This window comes from Argentina silus, assembly GCF_951799395.1.
Source record: "Argentina silus genome assembly, chromosome: 2".
NCBI classification, from domain to species: Eukaryota; Metazoa; Chordata; class Actinopteri; order Argentiniformes; family Argentinidae; genus Argentina; species Argentina silus.
The window spans coordinates 25,287,156-25,308,167 of record NC_139656.1 but is presented as its reverse complement, the minus strand read 5'-3'; the positions used below and the strand labels follow the sequence as shown (position 1 = coordinate 25,308,167).

At 44.7% G+C, this 21,012-nt stretch overlaps 1 protein-coding gene across 1 annotated transcript in view; it reads left to right on the top strand.

Moving 5' to 3' along the window:
• Nucleotides 1-21,012, top strand: part of LOC310815792 (seizure protein 6-like) — a gene marked incomplete at its 5' end in the record, with an annotated part of 99,814 nt that overhangs the window by 38,723 nt on the left and 40,079 nt on the right. Inside the window, 2 exons of the mRNA XM_083685715.1 lie at nucleotides 13,876-14,661; nucleotides 15,296-15,429. Of these exons, the coding sequence (XP_083541841.1) occupies nucleotides 13,876-14,661; nucleotides 15,296-15,429 (920 nt within the window). The remainder of the gene's footprint in view (nucleotides 1-13,875; nucleotides 14,662-15,295; nucleotides 15,430-21,012) is intronic.

Here is a 21,012-nt window from a genome sequence, read left to right as displayed (position 1 = left end):
CAAACACACACCTCTATGTCCTGCAGGTAGCAGGCTGGTGTGGGCCGGCAGGAGGGCTGGACCACCCTCTCAGTGTTGGAAGGCTAGGCATGGTTGGCGAGGCATGAAGGGCCCAGTGGGGTTTTGTGTGAGTGAACAGACTGGCCGGGTCACACTGAGCCTATGTCCTGTCCTGTCCTGTCCTGTCAGTCTGTCTGTCAGTCTGTCTGTGTGTCTGTGTGTCTGTGTGTCTGTCTGTCTGTCTGTCTGTCTGTCTGTCTGTCTGTCTGTCTGTCTGTCTGTCTGTTTGTCTCTGTGATTGTGTGTCTGTGTGTCTGTCTGTGTGGTTCTGTTTGTCTGCCCCGTCTGTCTGTCTGTCTGTCTGTCAGAACAGGACTCTACAGCAGGGGCTGGCTGTACACTCTCTACATCTGATCCATTTGAAGATGGAATGATAGGCTGACCAGGAGAGAGACAGAGACAGAGACAGAGACAGAGACAGAGACAGAGACAGACACAGACACAGACACAGACACAGAGACAGAGACAGAGACAGAGACAGAGAGAGAGAGAGAGAGGGAAGAGTGCGAGGGAGCGGTAGAGGGAGGTAGAAGGGATGGGTGTTGTGATTCAGAGCCCGATGGTGTCAGAGTGCTGATGAGAGATGAGCGGGGAACTCAACACATGCAGCATATCTGATCTGCTCCGATGTGTCATGCCATCTGGGGCCTCCGGCACAGCACTGCCCTCCAGCCAAAGCCATTTATCCCACTGCCAGAGGGGCTGGCATCCCCCCCCCCCGCCCCCATCCCCCCCCCACCCCCCCCCCCCCCCATCCCCGACCTCCTGCCCGCACCTGCCACTGCCTCTGACACACACAAACACAGATGTGGGGGAGAAATTGGACTTAGTTACCTGGAATGCTACAGTACGGTATGCTTCTGACAAGTTCAGTGGGATGGAAATTAAATCACCGTTAGAGGAACATGATGCCGTGTAATGCTAATGATGACACTTTTTCCTTCGTGTCATTTTTCTAAGATATGATTATGGCAAATCTACTTCAGCGAGAGTACCAACTCTTCACTCTCTCTCTCTCTCTGTCTCTCTCTCGCATCATCTCTCTCCTCCTCCCTTTTCTGGTTCAATGGCCTGTCACACTAGCCTCTCTTACAAGGTACAGAGAGTGCCTGTAGTGTTCATATTGCCCTCATTTTGGCGGATGAGAGAGCATAAATTCAACCCTGATCACACTTTCCTTAGTAAGGAGAGGTAGGGGGTGGGGGTTGGGGATGTGGTGGTGGTGGGGGGGGGTGGGAGCCATTGAAGCTAATGGCGGCACTTTATTCCTCATCACAGTGCAGGCTCCCCCCTGACAGCCCCCCCCCCCCTCCCCAGGCTGCTTACACAGTCAGATTGATGCCTGTCACCCTCTTAGCTGGGACAGACCGTGCTCTACTCCTAAGAGCCTCCCTAGACGAGTCCAGCTTTGTTCTACCGATCTCTAAACACAGCGCAAACACATGGCCCAGCTTCACCCAGACTCCACTCTGTACTCACTGATGAGTGTTTTAAACACCATTAGAGGCAGAGGAGATGTGGTCATGTGTTGGTTGGTGAGGAAAGGAGTTATTCTTAGGAGTGCTTGGATGTCACCGTGGCCTTTCATCATGGTGCCTGATTGAATCGTCCAACCCACGGAGATCAGTGGGGGAGAGGAGGAGACGACGACATTAGTTGGGGAGCTTGAGGAGGTCTCTCTGTCAGATAAGAGGGAGGGAGAGAGGGAGAGAGAGAGAGGGGGGGGGGGGTTGTCAATGCACCCTATTGTATGTGTCATTATCAAGTACATGCTTTCATCACAGAAAGTAAGACACTGGCTCCCGGAGGTGAACTGAGCAGATGAGAAGGTTTCCTTTGAGCCATACTGGGGTGTGTTGTGTACACAGTCTTCTGTGATGTCACATGCAAAATGGATGATGGTAAACAGGAAAGAGCACCCCACATAGAACAGGGGAGGCCCAGATTTATGGTACAAACAGCTTTCAAGAGAATCTCATATCAAACGATAACATAAATGGAAAATCCTTTGAAACTATTTCAGCAAAATGCAAAAATTGCAATAGATTTCAAAAAACGACAGACGAAACACTGGTGAACGTTTCACAAGCTAACATCATCGTTTGTGAGTTTCACAATGTGAAGCCACTAAAAGTACTGTGTATTTTAATCCCACCAATGCTGGTGTGCTCCTGAGTAGGCTGCAGTACCTTCAACTCAATAGGTGTGGCTGTGTGGCCGTCGAGGGATCCCACAGCACTGTGCTGTCATTGCCAGTTGATTTTAAAGTGCAAAGCCTTGTCTCACCCAAAGCATTCTTTTAATTGACTCCACCATGGGGCAAATGAGATGAAAATGAACAGATACATCACACTAATGGAAGGAAATGAACTGTGAGAAAAGACATTCACCAGAGTATTGTGTGGGTTGCACAGCAATGTTCAATTGAAACACAAAATGATCCCAGCCCACTCTTTAGATGGATACAGCTTTGATTACATGAGATAAAGGGAATGAGATAATGTGAGACTTAGAGTAGGAAATGCCCAGTCTCACTCTTCTCTCTGACAGCACACAGCCATAGTGTGGCGGGAAGTAAGATAGCAAAGCCAAGGTGACACATGATTGCGGCTGAGAAATATGAGAGTGATCCAACCCCCCTTCTGTTTGCTGACAGGAGACCTACAGGAAGAACTGTCGGAAGGACATTCATTTTCATGCTCTGCACTGCTGTCAGAGGAACGCTACAGTACATCTTTTTCCAAGTAATCATTTTTCTCTCTTTCCGTCAATGTCCACATGCAATGGTTTTTTTTTTGTCGTTTTTTCTTTTTTTTTACTCACTCCTCATAGGTTCATATTTGCTTAGACCTCCGTCAGCCTCTGTCCCCGTAGTGGCTTACAGTAGATATACAGGAGATATGCATCATTCACTAATGGTGGTGCGTGCTGCTTCTGCTTTGGTTCCGCTCCAGTGAAAAGGTCATGTCTGATGAGCTTATTGGAGCCATTAAGACACAGTTTGTTCAAAGCCTCGTTTTTGAAGGACGGAGCTCGATGAGCCGGAACACAGAGAGAGGCCATAATAAATGAAAAGGGAAAAGTTATGGTTCCACTTAATGAAGCCAAAGGGCGACTGGAGGGTGTTGGGAGGAGCGGGGAGGGCAGGTGTTTCAACTCAATGAGGTGTTATCCTCTCCACTCAAAGCCCGCTGAGGAGGCAGAAGGATCTCGTAATGCTTCTGACCAGAATTGTTTTTTCGTTCACACGGAGCGATATCACGTTGGAGAATTCATAGCCGACCCATGTTTATTTTAGAGAGGCAATTACTGTCAGAGGGAAAGAAATTGTGACCTTTTCTTTTTAAAAGCTTTAAAATGCTTTATCTTTCTGTCTGCACTTTCTTAGGTTTCAATTTGAATCTTACATCCTTTCACATTTGACACAATCACACCCACACATGCCAAATTGAAATATCCATTCATATACAGCACCGTGCTAATGGAATTGTTTCTAAGCTCCATCCTTTCATAATTCTTAATTTTTTCCATATCAACCAGCCCACCGTATCAATACCAACACCAGGGATCATCAACCTCCTGCTATTGCTCATTCTAATGCTACCCTGGCTCCCCCACTATCGTAGGGCTGCAGGGCTCATTAAACTGGGCCACCATGCATCTAATCCATGTGCAGAGACCACCTGCAAAGAGAATGAGTGGAGCCATGTAGAGCCATCTAGTGATGGCATTGTACCTTAGACAAGTGGAAAGGCCTCTATTGATTTCCTTGTCTAGTGGCTCCCTAGAATAATACAGAAATGAAGCCCTGGATATTAGAGGACTGATGTCAATCAGCCGCTCCCCTCAAGTGTGGCCGGGCCCTCCCGGCTGATTAGTGCTCTTTCCACGTAAAAAGTGCTGATGAACACTGACGACTCCATTGACATGCAGCTGAGAGGAGGCGGTCTGCTGCTCGTTGTTTTTGGGGAGGATTTTTTTTTTTTTCCCCTTTTGTGATTGCTCACACCACCGTAGGCCTGATGCACAGTCTTAGCCTACTAGGTAGGTCGTTCCAATGTAAATGTCACACAACATATTCCTTAGGTAAGAGGGCTGAAATGGATTAGTGTTAAGATGCATTCTGTGTAGTTCTGAGGCGTGAGGCATAAATACAGGCATAGGTCTTCTTTAAGTGCTGTACAATTTTGTTGATTGCCTCAATCGATTGTTTGTTTGAACCTTAACCACCTCTCTTCAATGTCTCTTACTCTGTGGCTGGAGGAGTTCCTCCAGTGAGACGGGCTATTTCTCTCGCTCTTGTTCTCTTTCTATCACTGGCTAGTGGCATTAAGGGCAAAGCAATCCAAAGTTGCTGCAACCAGTTATTTTCTGTGGCAAGATAGTCCTTGATTGGCTCTCTGGCTGAGTGCCAGTCCAATGCAGTGCCAGTGTCTGTCTGAGCAGCACTCTGGCACTGCCGAGAGGAACCCAGTCAAACAAAAGAGATCTCTGGATTAGAGCATTTTAAGAGGCATCCAAAAAAAATCCTTAATTACTCTGCTATTCTGCCATCTTATTTAGGTCAGGGTCTCACATTCATTCATTGCCTCAGGTTGAGTGTCTGCCGCATCCAAACAAATAGATTCTCAGTCTCTCGCTGCAGAGTGGCAATTTCAAAACTTTTTCAAAACAAGGTCTCAGAGGTATAACATTTTCTTAAATGATTGGGCTCTCTATGTCCAGCTATCCTCACCGGCCCTCTGGCTGCATACACTGGCTCTTTCTCTGTCACTATGGTGCTGTTTTTATAATATGTGTGTGACATCTAAATGTCCTAGCGCAACCATTTGTTACATGGCAACAAGGTTGTTTTTTTTATTCTGATTCTGTTGAGGTTTGATCTGAGGCAGACCTCTTTTAACCTATTGGGTTGGAGTACTGTCGTTGTGAAAAATACAACAAAGAACATGAAGGGGGCACTTAGTGGTGTAGCACACTGATGTGCTTACCATATAATCGCAAGGTTCCTGGTCAGACCCTCAACCTATCTTGCATGTCATCTGTCCTCTCTCTCCCATCCTTCCTGTCAATCTCTACTGTCTCTATCCCAATAAAGCAGAAATGCCCTCAAAACCTATTTAAAAAAAGAACATGAAGAGACCACACTTTGTTTTGCTTTGTTGAAACACATTTCATATTCAAGGCGCCTCCATCCATTTGTTTCTCAACTGTATATATTATGCATCAACTAATGGATGCAGGTGGCCCTGAGTCCTGAGCTCGCACTGCACACTGCTCAATCCTCTGCTAAAGCTATACTTTGCTGTAAATGGGTAGTTCACAAAAATGGCCAGTTCACTTCCTCTTAGAATGAAGTGCACAGCCCAAGAGAGTCAGTGGTCTAAGATGTTGGGTGCGTCTACAGCTTTAGCATTCACATACAATATGTGCAGTGTGGAGTTATGCTTGAGCCACAGTTCTGGCTCCTACTCCTTGCTTAGAGTGCTGCAACTCTTGCTTCTCATTTCACAGCTTCTTTAGCCTAACCAGTCATTGTCTATGGGCCTTAGTGTAATTGTTCTGGGCTGTTCTCCGTATCTCTGGGTAAAGAGTCATCTCCCCCCATCCACGCAGCCCCATCCACCGAGCCAGAACGGCCGTTTCAGGATCACATCCATCTGACAGCGAGGCACTTCTGCTAGACTCCCACTCCTGTTTCTCTCTCTCAGGAACACTTAGATTAGTCAGCATATTACATTTCCACCTGATTGGAGTCCTTCATGCACACACAGACCTTGGATATTTTCCACCAAAAAGTTTGTGCGTGCATGCATGCGTACGTGCGTGCGTATATGCGTGTGTGTGTGTGTGTGTGTGTGTGTCAGAGAGAGAGAGAGAGATAGAGAGAGAGACTGTTGGGCCATTGACTAGAAGGGGCTGGAGAGTTCCAGGAAGACAGGGCCTGTCCCTCCTCTGATTGGTCGAGCCTTAGCATGAACTGACCCTTTTCATTGGTCATTGAGATGATAGAGGTCATAGATGATGGAGGTTAACAACCTATTAGGTTGCTACAGTACGTCACCAAAGGAGACACAGCTAATCGGGACATAGACGATGGGGGTAATGAGCCATAGTCTCTTTAACTAGACCCCTCCACCAAATGGATCACTGCTCACATGCACCAAATGCAATTGGAGAAGCCTCCGAGAACGAGGCTGCTTAGTGTTGTGTGTCATTATGCAGAGCTGTTCATTTTATTCACGACTCTATCTGTGCTACTGTATAATACTAAATTGACAGGGATATTAAACATTAGAAATTCAGTTACAGTAAAGTACTACGGCGTATGACCCAACAACTCATTGTAAACTTCCAATTAGAGCCTGTATATTGTATCAGTAAGCCTAGCAGCCTATGGCTCCTCTGTAATCACCATGGTGAGGTTTCCAACCTGTCTTCACTGGTATCATGTTTGTGTGAACATTGATCCTGTATTGATCTGAGGATGAGAAAGCCTAGTTTAACCTGAGGCTCCACACCCACTATCCACACTCAATATGCTGACTGAAGGGCAGTATGGTCAGTAGCCATCCTCCATACAGAGAGAGAGAGAGAGAGAGAGAGAGAGAGAGAGAGAGAGAGAAGGTGAGAGGAGGAAGCGATAGAAAGGGGAAGGAGAGAGATAGAGAAAGAGAGAGGGGGGGTAAGAGAGAAAGTGAGAGAGTCAATCGACAGAGATAGTCAGTCAAGAGAGAGAGAAAGAGAGAGAGAGAAGGTGGGAGGAGGAAGCGATAGAAAGGGGAAGGAGAGAGATAGAGAAAGAGAGAGGGGGGGTAAGAGAGAGAGTGAGAGAGTCAGTCGACAGAGATAGTCAGTCAAGAGAGAGAGAGAGAGAGAGTGAGCTCAGCTCTGATCCTTAGCTACAAGCCCGTTCAGAAAGAGCTACTGTATGATAATGGATAAACAGTAGAATAACCAATTATTCTCTCCCAGTTATCTGTAAGAGATTGTTAACACAAATTGCTTCTGTGTCTTCTTCTACATTTGTTTTCACAAGAGTTCTTTGAGGCTTCCCAATAAAAAAATAAAAAAATCATCCACAATGACTGTATGTGGCTTGGTTTGGAGAAGGCAGCAGGCTGATGCATATGCTGATGTTTTATGGAGATCTTCCTTTACATCTTCTATTCTCTCTGGTTTGTGAGAGATGTCAAATGTGTTTAGTTTACTTTTAAGAACAGCATGGGCTGCTCTTGTTGTGACAGAATAAGGCTACAAGGAAATGGTCCCCCCCCCCCACACACACACACTCCATCTCAGAAACATCAAAAGGGGCTTTGAATTGCTTCTGTCACCGAGGAAGATTAATGGCGGGTGTTGAATCTGTCGGTAAAATGTAACGCTGTGTGTCAGGTCTCTGTCAGACGGAGAGTGGCTTTGTAAAGAAATTGTTTACTCTTCCTCCTGAATGGGGTGATCAAACTTTTATTACAGCGGAACGTTATACGGAGGCAAAGCACTCTGCATCAGCAAATGCGACATTGACTACCCGCCTCCTCTCTGAGCCTGGTGGGGGAGGCCATGCTAAGACAAATGGAAGTGTTTTTGGAGTTAGGCCTAATTTGGAATCAATCCCAATGGATTCAATTTGGAGTCTATGAATGCGTGTGTCCTGCTATGGAAGTCATTTCAGGATCAATAGATACAATGGGGTTTTTCAAGTGTAAACATTTGGCCTCGGGGCAATCTGAATTAAATTTCTGTCTATTTGTTATCCTGGGATAGCAACCAACTTGTGATCAATAATGCCAATCTGGCCTTGCAATTTGGGGAATACACAAGCATGACAATTTAATGGAGTGTTAATAACACGTGTCTGTAATTCTAGATGTCTTGTGATGCGGGTTTAGCAGACAGAGGGATTAAAAGAGAATTGATGGTTGTTTACACTCACAACAACATCTGGGACACATTTGTACACCTTTGCTCAAAGACATGAGGACACATTTGGGAACAAAGCCCTAGACTTTATTACAAAAGTGTTAAATTAACAATAGCAAGCCATTGGCTTAACTATGACACCCATTTAAACAGTTCAGTCACATATGTTTTGGGAAAAAAATCCAGTTGTGCAAATGTGTATCTACTGTATTTCTGTGCTATATTCTATATAGCACAGAAATACAGTATATATACAGTATATTCTCTGCATGGCATCAGAGATTGATTCTTTCAAGCTCACAGGTGCGTGCGCCTGCAATACCCCTCCCTCACTCCCTAGGGATTTGACTCTCTTATTCCCAGCTCTGAGGCTTACAATATGCTGCCTCTTGGGGTGCCTTGGCTTCAAAGGCGCCCTCACCCTGGGATATCTCACTCATTTGCTGTCTGTGTCAACCACATCCTTTCATCTCTCCCCATGTGAAGTGTGCTCGCAGCGATCCCGCCTCGTTAAAACAAACTGTCACCCACAGAGCACAAGCTAATTAAGGTGTCAAACACACTCTCCGGATCATTCTGTGTCTGCACACGGACACACGCTTCTACCTCAGGAGACTGGTTGGTGTTACTATTCTATACTTACCGCAGGTAACAACAGAGTTGATGTCAACAACCATGGAAATCAGATCATTATTTTAAGGTTCTGAGAGAATCTTTGTTTTTTTTTGGATGAGTGGGTCTTAATTGCTTTGTTGAAATGGTTCAACAGTGCCATTTGATTGGTCATGCTCTGAGCCATAGGTCTTGATAGAGATGCCCATTCTGAAGAATGCTATGGGATGAAGATGAATCACAGACAAAGAAAGTAAAACTGAATAAAAAGGTGAAGTAAGATATGATTGGAGAGAGAGGTATCGGAAAAGTGACAAAAGGGAGGGAGAGAGAGAGAGAGAGAGAGAGGGAGAGAGAGAGAGGGAGAGAGAGAGAGGGAGAGGGAGAGAGAGGGAGAGGGAGAGAGTGCAAACCTGTAAACGAGTGAGAGGTGGAGAATAGATAGATAGAGAGGCTGGGCAATGTTGACTGTCCTTCCCACCGGAGCAAGACCCTGCATATGCTGCTGGCTGGTGTAAATTGTCCTGTGACTGGGCTGCTTGCCACTGTGCTGCCTGTATTGACTCTGATTCATGGGGCCAGTCCAGCAGGGAGCCACACCAGCAGACTCAATAACACACCATATGTTTGTGAGATGATTTAGAGATGGGCTGTCCTGGAAGAGTGGGAACAATGGCAGTATAGGCCAATGTGGATGAAAGTAATAATATAATATAATAATAATAATATAAAAATATATGTATAATATAATAATAGGATGAGAGTAAATGAAAGCATTACTGTTTTCTCCCTCTGTAAACAACAGTTAGCTCATCATGTGCAGAATGCTTTAACAAGAGGATACTCCATATGAATGAATGATAATACTACCATGTGTCTCATTATTTATTTCTGTAACAATGAAATCATGCAGGCGGCAAAACCAACACAGAAGCATTAGGGAGCGCAGGAGCCAGTGAGGGTTGTTCAACTAAGGTTCAGTTAGTCTGGCTCACAACTATAAGATGCGCTGTACTGTACTGTAAAAACCAGGGGAGGCTGGTGGCAAGTACGTAGAAATCGGAGGACGGGCTCCTTGTAATGGATGGAATAGAATGAAGAATGGTATCAAAATACAGGATGGCAAAGCCTGCTGTATTGTAGGTAGAGCATTTGCGTAGCATATTTCATGGCTGAACTTTTTTGTGAAAAAAGGTTTTGATGATTCATCACTGGATCTGTGTTCCTCGCCAGTGAAAGGGTTCTATTTACAGTAACATAATGTTTACACACTGTCTGTGTAAAGGATTTATCTGACCTGAGTGTGACCGACATTGGAGAAAATGACATGTTTGTGGTTCCTGACTGCACCTGATTGAAAAGAGGTGAGACACAGATGTTGTTGTCTTTTAGCAGTACCAGTGTGATTGGATCCCCTGGGCCCATGATCTTTTAGATCTGAAAAAAAAATCTTAAGAAAAGAGATTCCTCAAAGACAGCCGTGTGAAACGCTGCCAAGATCTAAAACTGCAAGTCACGACTCAGTTTGAAAGGCTTCACACAGCCATGCCCACATAGAGGTGTGCCAACATGACACATATCCTCCATGACTGAATACCGTCGATCCTCAAACTACCAGGCCACCGGAAGAGGGGTTAGTATGATCGATTAGTACTAAGCAAATTGCTTTGCATCAGGCAAAACCTCTGAAGACCATGAAGTAAGGTGGCATCACAGTGTCAACAGGCAAACCCAATTACAATGGCAATTACTGTAGGTCTCTGGAGGGAGTCACAGGTCTGTTTAAGAATGTAATTGCTCCCCCTGACATTGTGATCATTATTATCGACAGCAATCGGATTCTCTTTAGTCATGCCATGATTGTTCTGCACAACAGTGTGGATTCACCGTCGCTAATCCAATACTGGAGGGCGCGGTAAACATCAGCTTACAAGGTTTTGCCTCTTATCTATTTTGTTCAGGGAAACTTGTGATGTTGAATGTTGAGAGCTGTGAGGAGCTTCTCTTATTTTTCTTTGAGGGAAGTTACATTGAGATGTTGATGGTAAATGTCTATTATTAGTACTACATGTTTACTAGGTATAAAAGGCTGAACCATCAATCCTAATTCATCTTGGGCTAAGATTAGACTGCAGAAATGTTGCTCATTTGTCATAATCACAACCTTGCTCACTTGCTGTTCATATAGCACTGTGAATAGTATTTTTTCTCTGTGTACAACCATACAGTTAGTGCAGAAATAGTCAAGGAGCATTTGAATAAAACACCTAGCACATCCTATTTTTTTGGGACAAATAGTGCCATTTTACATCAGTGAGCATTTCATTTTCACTTCAGTTGTTCCCTCTGATCTCTGCTGTATGATATCAATCCATTTCCATTGCCTGTTGTTTGTTTGGCAGCTCTGTCATGGTAACTAGGTTTTTTATAAGAAATGAGATAAAAAAAACATTTTCACATCCTGAAAGTCATCCCATTTTCACATCCTAAAAGTCATCCCACAGCTGGAGTCTGTCCTTTAAAAGATTTACATTGTCTTGTAATCTTTTACCTCAAGTGAGATATTTCCTCGTTTTTTTTCCCCTAAAGGCAGCATGTAGAAACTAAACAACACAGGTTCCAAAATGGAGCCCAGAGGGACCCCACACGTTATGCTAGTGTTAGCTGAGGAATATTCACCAAGGGAGACCGAAAAAGCTCTGCTGGACAGATAAATCCTAAACCAGTCTAAAACGAAGCCAGAGAGACCAACACAATTTTGTAATCTGTTAGTAGGGATGTCATGATCAACTGTATCAAATGCAGCGCTTAAATCTTAGAGTACTAATATTGTGGGTTTATTGTCATACATATTCATTCTTAAGTCATTTACGACCTTAACTAGTGCTGTCTCAGTACTATGGTGGGGACGAAAACCAAATTGAAATTTCTCAAGTGTACCGCTGAAATGAAGGTAATCATTTAGCTGTCTGAATACTAGTTTCTCAAGAATTTTACTTAAAATGGATGTTGCACTATATTCACTCTGAGAGAGGGTCTCTGGTTTTTCTCTAAAGCCATAATTTTGGTAAAACACAACGAATGCATTAATTGTTGTAAAAAGTTTAAATAATTTTCCTTTTTGCTTCTAAAGAGTAAGTACTCCGAACACTGGTTTTGGACAAGGCTTAAAAGAGCCGAGTTAAGCAACACTCCACCATGCTTAAACAGTTACGCCACTGGCTATGAGAATTATACTGGGTCGCCCCACCCACCACCCCAGCCTCCACCCGCCGCCCCAGCCTCCACCCACCACCCCAGCCTCCACCCACCGCCCCAGCCTCCACCCACGGCACCAGCCTTCACCCACCACCCCAGCCTCCACCCACCGCCCCAGCCTCCACCCACCGCCCCAGCCTCCACCCACCACCCCAGCCTCCACCCACGGCACCAGCCTTCACCCATCACCCCAGCCTCCACCCACCGCCCCAGCCTCCACCCACCACCCCAGCCTCCACCCGCCGCCCCAGCCTCCACCCACGGCACCAGCCTTCACCTACCACCCCAGCCTCCATCCACCTACCCAGCCCCCAACTAAGACTTACTTCAACCCAGCCCCCCCCCGAACTAATTAAGAAATAGTTAATAAGGATCACAAAGACACTTAACTTATATTAAAATACTCTTACTGTAAGTAATTATTTTAAGCGTATTCATGCATTATTAGGCTGTGAATACATTCATGAATACTTTTGACAACAATAAGGATCAAAACGCCACTTAAATAATCCTTAATTGCCATTAAGTAATGCTATATAAGCATGTGCATGCATAGTTAACCTATGAGTAAAGTAATGAATCGTAATGAGTTGCCAATAAGGACACTTAACAAATAGGTATGTGCCATCATGTAATGCTTTACAAGCATATGCATGCATTATAAGCGATGAATAAATTAACAAATACACAATCATTTATAAAATGACAATAAAGGTACAGTATGATAACTTTTTACATTTCCAATACAGCCCCCAGACTCAAGACCCAATATCCAAAATCATCCAATATGATAGATTGCGTGAACCACATGACACAACAACACAGAATAAAATACATGAACGACAATGGCTAGTATCCTTCATTGATGACCCTTTGCAGACAATAAGATGCCAGCTGGGAAAGAACAAGTAAGGTATGGGTAATGAAGGACAAGAAACAAGTAATTTCCAATCCCAATAACACAATTGAAAACCATACCTCTTTACTAACATGAACTGGTATCCTTACAAATCATTTATTAATGGTATTGTTATACATAGTGATATAAGCCATACAATCTGTATTGTTTCAGTAACATTAACTAACATCCTTAAACGTCACTTAACTATGCATTTATGAATGCCTTTATTAATACATGCACCAATAAATAATGCTCTGCAGATGCAATACATAATCATTAATCCATGTTAATGAACACATTCATAAATGCTCATTTATGTACCCTTATTGTAAAGTGTTACCCTGTAGAGGCAGTTACAGTAGTTGAAGCAATCATCACCCTCTTATGTGTATCCTCTGAGAGTAGCACATTCCCTGGTGAGCACCCATACTCTGGGGGGCCCCTGATTACAGTACATCTCACCCACTGCAGGTGGGAATAATTACCCTTAATCATGAGACATTCAGAGCAATTGGCTAATTAGAGAAAGTAGGATGAAAGGTATTCAAATGAACCATCAAAGGGGTTATCTCCATTTTCCCCCCCAAAAGGGCCTTTCTAAGGGCCTCCTCGTAGTAATTTGTCTAAAGTGGTAGTTAGTTAATTAATGGCGTTATTGTGCTCCTTCGCCCACTCAGCCACACTACTTAACCTTCTGTTGGCATCATATCCAGTCACTGTGTTCCTCTAAGGTAAATGACACTCCCTTGGCCTAGCCCTGGACTAAAGAATGGCATTCATTCTGTAGTTACCGCAGAGCCACAGAGCCATTATGTCATGTAAGCATGTCGCTATTTCCAGGAACTTGTTTTTTCAGTCCTTTCTGCTGGGACTGTATTTGCATGGCAGGTAGTAAGCAATCATGTGGTAGCAACAAATACTCTTGCTTTAATGAATACAATACAGTTAGTAATATGGTACCAAATGGTACATTTAAATTATTGAACAGTTTTTATTATTGAACAATAATTACTAGGTAAAGAGTAGAATGTAATATAAAGTGTGTTACAACATTTTCTCTGCAATGTTGTTTTTTGGAATTTCAAGTTTTTCTTACCTATTGTTTGTGTGTTTCTGGTCAGTTTCGTTCCCAGACAAGGGCAATGGCGTTGGCCAGAAGAGAGTGGAGTCAGACAGCGGAGCCTTCACAAACTCCCCCACACAGGACACAGAAAGCGAGGTCCACTCTTTCACCACAGCATCCCCAATGAACGTCCCCAACCACAGACCTATCTTCAAAGGCATGCTCCTCCGTGAAGCCGTGCTCACTAAGGACTTCCATGGAGACCAGCACTTCTTCAGGGAGGACGGAGATGTGGCTGTGCATCCCACAATGCCTGGCTCTGTCTCTGCTCTCGAGGTGGGAGACCACTCCACTCACCTGGTGCCACACGAGGATTCCCCAGCCTTCTCTGACATCGCCACCACTGCTACGGTGGCTGCCACCACCCCCTTGACCACCTCTGCCCCCACGGCCCCTGGGCTGCTGGTGTCCATGGCAGAGAAGAAGCCCACCAGGGACAAGGGCAGGGGGACAGAGAAGTTGGTGGTGACCACAGACTCCCTGACCACTCCTGTTGTAGTACAGACCACTGCCCCGACAGCCAATGGCCATAGCCCCACTGTCCCCTCTTCCCAGAATGGAATGCCCCATAATCAGGGTGCAGTAATCATGGAGACCACCATTGCACCTCTGGCCTTGACCACCTCAGTGAGGGTGGAGAGAGGGGAGTCAGAGGCGCCAGGGGTAAAGAACAAAACCGGCCCTACCAGGGAGGTCACCAAACTGATATCAGGAGAGGTGGATGAGGAGACCACTACCACGACCACCATCACAACCACCACCATCACCACGATGCAGACACCAGGTAGGCTACCTTCTGTTCCTGTTGTTTAAATATATATGTCCATGAGTATAACTTTGTACATCATTTGCCATTTTTAATCTTCTTTTTTTCTAAACTTAATATTGCTGCATCATTTTGAGTTATGGCTTGTCACAATGGCTTTTAGGAGAAGTCATCCTTTTTTCTTCTGAGAATCAGACTCTCTGTGCATCCTCTTGCTTTCTGCCAGTTAGCAGTGACCTGTGATGGCCTCACTCACAGTGTTTACTCGTGCTTTCGAGAGTGTTGTAGAGGGGGTCATGTGAGGTGGCCTGTCACGGTAAACCATCTGGTTGTATCTGTCTTGTTCATCCCTCTGCGCTGACCGCCTCCAATCATCCTCCACTGAGGATAAAGGAACTGATCATGCGGCAAACCAATCTGCAGTGCACGGCTTCACCTGATCTGTCCTCCCCGTCTGTCCTCTCCACTGGGCACGGAGGACTGGGGGGAGCCATCGAGGCCTTCTGATCCCCCAGGCTGAGAGAGGGGAAACCTTGGGAGTTGATGAGGGACTTAGAGGGGCCACTGAAACACAGATAGGCTGTCAGAGATGGATCAGTGGTCTGGGAAGAGTAATCCCTCACTCCCTTTCTCTTTTTCACGTCCCTGCCAGGTCCCTGCAGTCTGAACTTCACTGACCCCGAGGGTTACGTGGAAATCCCTCAGCACCCCGGCTCTGCGGTTGACTCTGGAGTGGACTGCACCTACGTAGTGACCGTCTACCTGGGATACGGGATTGAAGTACAGGTCAGTGATAGCAGGCTGCTCCCTAAGGTCGTCCCTGCTTGGAGTCTTCATCATAAATATTTCCTTGTTATCTCGGGTCTATTCGGGCCTTAAGGGCTTAATGTAAATGTGCAACGATGTTCTGTGCAGGTTTGCCAGCAAGTCTTGGGTTAGTGTTGTAGTGCTGGACACTATTTTAGCAGTATTATTGTCCCTTCAGTCCTCTCCATTACTCTCCTACTTTTACATTTAACCTAATTATCTACTGAGTGATCATTGCTGTCACTAGAGCCGGCTCGTGTGATGAAGTGTGTAACGTGTTCCTGCTATTTTCGTCTGCCCAAGTGCTAATGAGCAATAGCAACTGAATCTCCAAAATAACACCGAAAAAACTTCAGGTCGCTTTTGAAACAAATAGCTTGTGTCAACTTTATGAGCGGTACAGTACTTAGTTCTGTGATTATAAAGGCTGGAACCTTAGATGACTTCCAAGGAAACAGAGGGGGAAAGACTTACTTCAAACTATGTTTTGCAACCACTTGAACAGTTGAAAATAAACCCATTATCATTGGAAAATGTTCCCTCTGAGTTTATAAGGGAATTGGGGAAATCAAAATTCAGCTGAGCTCTTGTTTGCTTGTTGTGGTTCAAGTCATTCATGCAGAACTTGTTATCCCCCTGACTGTCACGTCTACAGCCCCACCACAATCAATGCCGGCAGCAGGGACACCACAACAAGCTGTTTAGTCAGCCGTAATTTCATAATGATCTATTGAGACACAATGGCCTAGAAAAATGGTTTGCCAAAGCACAGGTAGGAGATAAACCTATAGCACTCCATTAGCTGGACATCGAGTATGAATTCAGAGAGCTCTCACTTTGTATGTATCTCTCTCAGTGGAACAGACTCGCTGCAACCAATCAGTGCTTATCTTTGGAAGCAGGCATCATTCATCCGGTTTATTTTTTTTCTGGGATGGTTTGTCTTTTTGCCATACCAAAAGAGAATCAGAATATGTGATACGTGTTGTACACGAGAATTGGTCTAAATGCATTTCAGATACAGTACATTTGATTTCCCAGAGATTGTTGAGTACAACACACAAATTGAGGTATAACATCATACCACATAATTCATTGTAGATAATGAAAGGACAGCCTCATTCAATGGACGGAGTAATGGTGTTTTTCTCCTTGGCTGAAAATATCCTCTCATAGACCTGCTCTCCTCATTGTCAACCAATTACTTAGCTAGACTCTTGTGCAATCCACTAGGGCAAAGCAATGAGTTAAAAGTGAGACTTTTGTCCTTCAGATCAGGGCTAAGCCACTGCTTTTCTCCAGGGCCACATAACATGCTGTCGGTCTTTGTCAAGCCTTGAATTATGTGGATAGAAAGTCACCTTGCTTGTTTTTTCTTGGTGAAAACCTGTCTCTAGTTGAAAGGAACCCTAGAAAAACCCTTCAGGGCCCTTTGACTAGCAAGACTGGTATATTGTAACCGCTGCCCTCTCAAGGTCACCTTCAGTTTATGCACAATGTGCAAGCATGCAGTATAATTTAGTGCTTGTCTAAGCAAATGACAATGACACCAACCCACTCGTGTCAAAACAACTTATCAGCAATGCAGGGGGACTCTGAAATGAACTGGTAACCTACATGAGAAAACCAACAATGATTACAAAGGTCACCCTTAGAGTCACATGGCATGTGTCCTGGGCACAGGGAGCTCATCCACTAAGTGAATCCATATGCACTCCCATATGATTACATTGTGTTAATGTGTGTGCCATTCAGCAGAGGTCAGATACATTGTGATGGCAGGCTGTAGGATCATTTGAGCTTTTTTTGTTGTTGTGTTATCTACTACTACAGCTTGAGTGGCTCACCAATCCAAAAGGTGAATGAAGCCATTTCCATGGATTTTCCATGAGGATGTTACACCAATCTTCTTTATATTTCTTTACCTCCCCCATAAATCCTTCACAATGGACACTTCTCTGCTATGTTCATTATTAACGTACAGTACATATGTGCAGCTGTGCCATGCTGTCTACTCATTGGGGATGAAACGTGACAAAGTCTACCATTTCCTCCTCACGACTCTTTTGAACAGAGGTGCTATTCACAGACTGGAGTGGGCGTACTCTCTTTCTGACATCTGAGGGCCGCTCATTCAATTATGTACATTTGGGAAAATGATTCTGGAGTGGAGAAGTCATCAATCAATCTGCGCAGCTCGTTTCATCCTTGTCCCTGGTGAAGGAGATGAGGACGTGTCATGTTGAGCCAAAGAGGCTCCGGCCCCAGGCCCCACCATCACAATCACATTCACACCAGATGACATCCCTTTTAACTCTCTCCTCTTACAAAAGGATTTCACACAACCTTTGAAATGCAAAGAGCTATTATTCAAAGTTGCCAACTAGTTGCATGGATTAGATGCATTCAAATCCTCCGTCTTGAGGAAAGGGGATTGTGACAGTGTTCTGATCTACTCTACCGTATCTTTGTGTTCAGAACTTTTGTGGATAGAGAATTTGCATTACGAAATACCACTAGCCTGTATATGAAATATGTCACTCGACACACAATGCTGAAATGGATTCAGGAAATAAGCACTGTTTAAACGCTCAATCTTCATGATAGTCGAAGGTAGATGGTTGATTGATCCATGAGTGAAAATTCTTAATTTCTTATAGTTTTCTCTTTGCTGAATCTTAATAGGAAGATACCATTTGGGCTTTAGGGGCCCAAAACCTTTTGTAGATTTGTAATGTATTGTGCATTTATACTGCTTTCATATAAACAACAAGCTATTCTGACTAAACTTTTCTTTGATTTATGTAAATCATCAGCCCTGGGAAAATGGGTCATGATTAGTTTTAGGAAGAGGCTTACCCCAGAAAAGTAGTTGAAAATCATGGTAATGGGTGTTGAATGTTTGCTTGCTTATTTTACAGCACATCCTGCAAAACTATCCAAAAATTAATTGCCAGCATACCCATTTTGTGGCATTTCCAATTCTTAGAGCACCTCATTTAGTGCTGGAGACTTTGAAATGGGTGAGCTATGTCTGCCTGGCTCTGGAGGGCTAAGATAAGTCTAGACAGAGGGTGTTTGTTTGAGTATGTGTGTTTTTCTTTTTCTGTCTCCTTGGGGTTTTGGATGTATGCTAAGGTAATGAAACTCAAAGTGTGTATGCACACACGCATTTATACACACACACGTGCACACACACACACACACACACACACACACACACACACACACACACACACACACACACACACACACACACACACACACACACACAACCACTCTCTTACTCTGATGTTTGATATAGCAGCTCTCCCTCTCCCCAACCTCTCCAGTGCACTCATGTCTCAGCAGGCAGTCTCTCTGTAGTGAAGTATCCAGAATGAGAGGCTGTGCTGGAGAGCATACAGGACACTCTTTATGAACACACATCACTGAGAGCCGATGGGAGGAGTAGACCATGTGTGGTCCAAACACAAACATATAGATGGAACTAGGGTCTGCAATCATACACACAGCCTAAGGACATACGATGAAAATGGCTGTACAGTTCCCCAGTATCCTTCAGTTTAATTGAACAACTCAATGAGTCGTACCCACTGATGACAGAGATTCAGTGGATCCTCAGCCAGGGCATCTGTTGCCCCTTCGGTTTTCTGCTCAAGCAGTACTGTCTGATCCTAGTGTTGTGCAATCTGTCTAGTTTTTAGGACTTGAAAGAAATGGTCATGTCACCCTGAGAGGACACTTAATATCCAGTAGTGTCACTCCAGCCTTACATACAATTTGGTGGCACTGACATGCAAAGGCACCAGCACTGGGGGATCTCTTAGAAATAGCTCCATGTTTTCAGAATCAATCTCATTTTATGTTTATCTCTCTCTCTCTCTCTCTCTCTCTCCCTCTCCCCCCTCTCTCTCTCTCTCTCTCTCTCTCTCTCTCTCTCTCTCTCTCTGTCTCTCTCTATCTCTCTCTCTCTCTCTCTCTCTCTCCCTCTCTCTCTGTCTCTCTCTATCTCTCTCTCCCTCTCTCTCTCTCTCTCTCTCTCCCTCTCTCTCTCTCTCTCTCTCTCTGTCTCTATCTCTCTCTATCTCTCTCTCTCTCTCTCTCTCTCTCTCTCTCTCTCTCTCTCTCTCTCTATCTATCTATCTCTCTTGTGCTCTCTCCTCTATCACTAGTCTGTTCAATAATTAAGCGTTTCTGTTCGCAGACCTCCCATGTCCAGACAGTTCTCATTCACTCACGTGTAGATTGCATTGAGACGGGATGCAATTACTCTCCAGCCTTGCTGTAAGAATCAATAAATCACACACACATGCATACACACACATATTGTGTAGAATATACGCACACACCACTCACTCACCCTTCCTCTCTCTCTCTCACACACACACACACACACACACACACACACACACACACACACACACACACACACACACACTGTGTGTACTGGGACTTGGATGACACTACTTGCCAATGTTGCAGCTGTCATATTCAGCGTAACTTTTTGCTCTGCTTTGTCTCTTCTGGTTTGTCATTCATTCACTCTTCAGGTCGCAATGAATTAAATGGTCATGTCATCCTGTGAGGACACTTAATATCCAGTAGTGTCACTCCAGCCTTTCATACAATTTGGTGGCACTGACACCCAAAGGCACCAGCACTGAGGGATCTCTTAGAGTTTTTCTTTCTCTCTCTCTCTCTCTCTCTCTCTCTCTCTCTCTCTCTCTCTCTCTCTCTCTCTCTCTCTGTCTCTCTCTCTTTCACTAGTCTGTTCAATAATCAAGCGTTTCTGTTCGCAGACCTCCCATGTCCACACAGTTCTCACTCACTCACGTGTAGATTGCATTGGAAGCTGCATGCAATTACTCTCCAGCCTGTAAGAATCAATAAATCACACACACATGCATACACACACATACATTACTGTGTAGAATGTACTCACACACTCACTCACCCTTCTACACACACACGCACGCACACACACACACACACACACACACACACACACACACACACACACACACACATTTCATTTCAAAGTTCATACCTACTGGGACAACTTGGACTTGCCAGTGTTACAGCTGGAATTATCCCTGCCATATCCAGCATAACCTTTTGCTCTGCTTCATCTCTTCTGGTTTGGCATTCATGCAGTCTTCAGCTCATATACTGTAAGAATGTATGTCTGTAGGACACACGCACACGCACACGCACACATACGCACGCACGTACACGCACACACACACACACACACACACACACACACACACACACACACACACACACACTAAATCCCTGACCGGCACTATTCCCAAGCAGACAGAAACCAGCATTTGTGGGACACTCTGATGCTGATGGAGTGAATTGGTGTTGTGATTTATAGTCAGGGATGTTTGTTTCAAGTGAAGTGATGTGTCACCTCTCTCCCACTTCACCATGATTAGTTAAGTTTCCCGAAACTTCAATGCAGAGTGTGTCTCTGAACTTGAAGGCCAGACCTGAACAAATGAGCTCACTTCATTTATCAGAGGCCCTCAGAGGGAATGAGAGGGCGGGGGG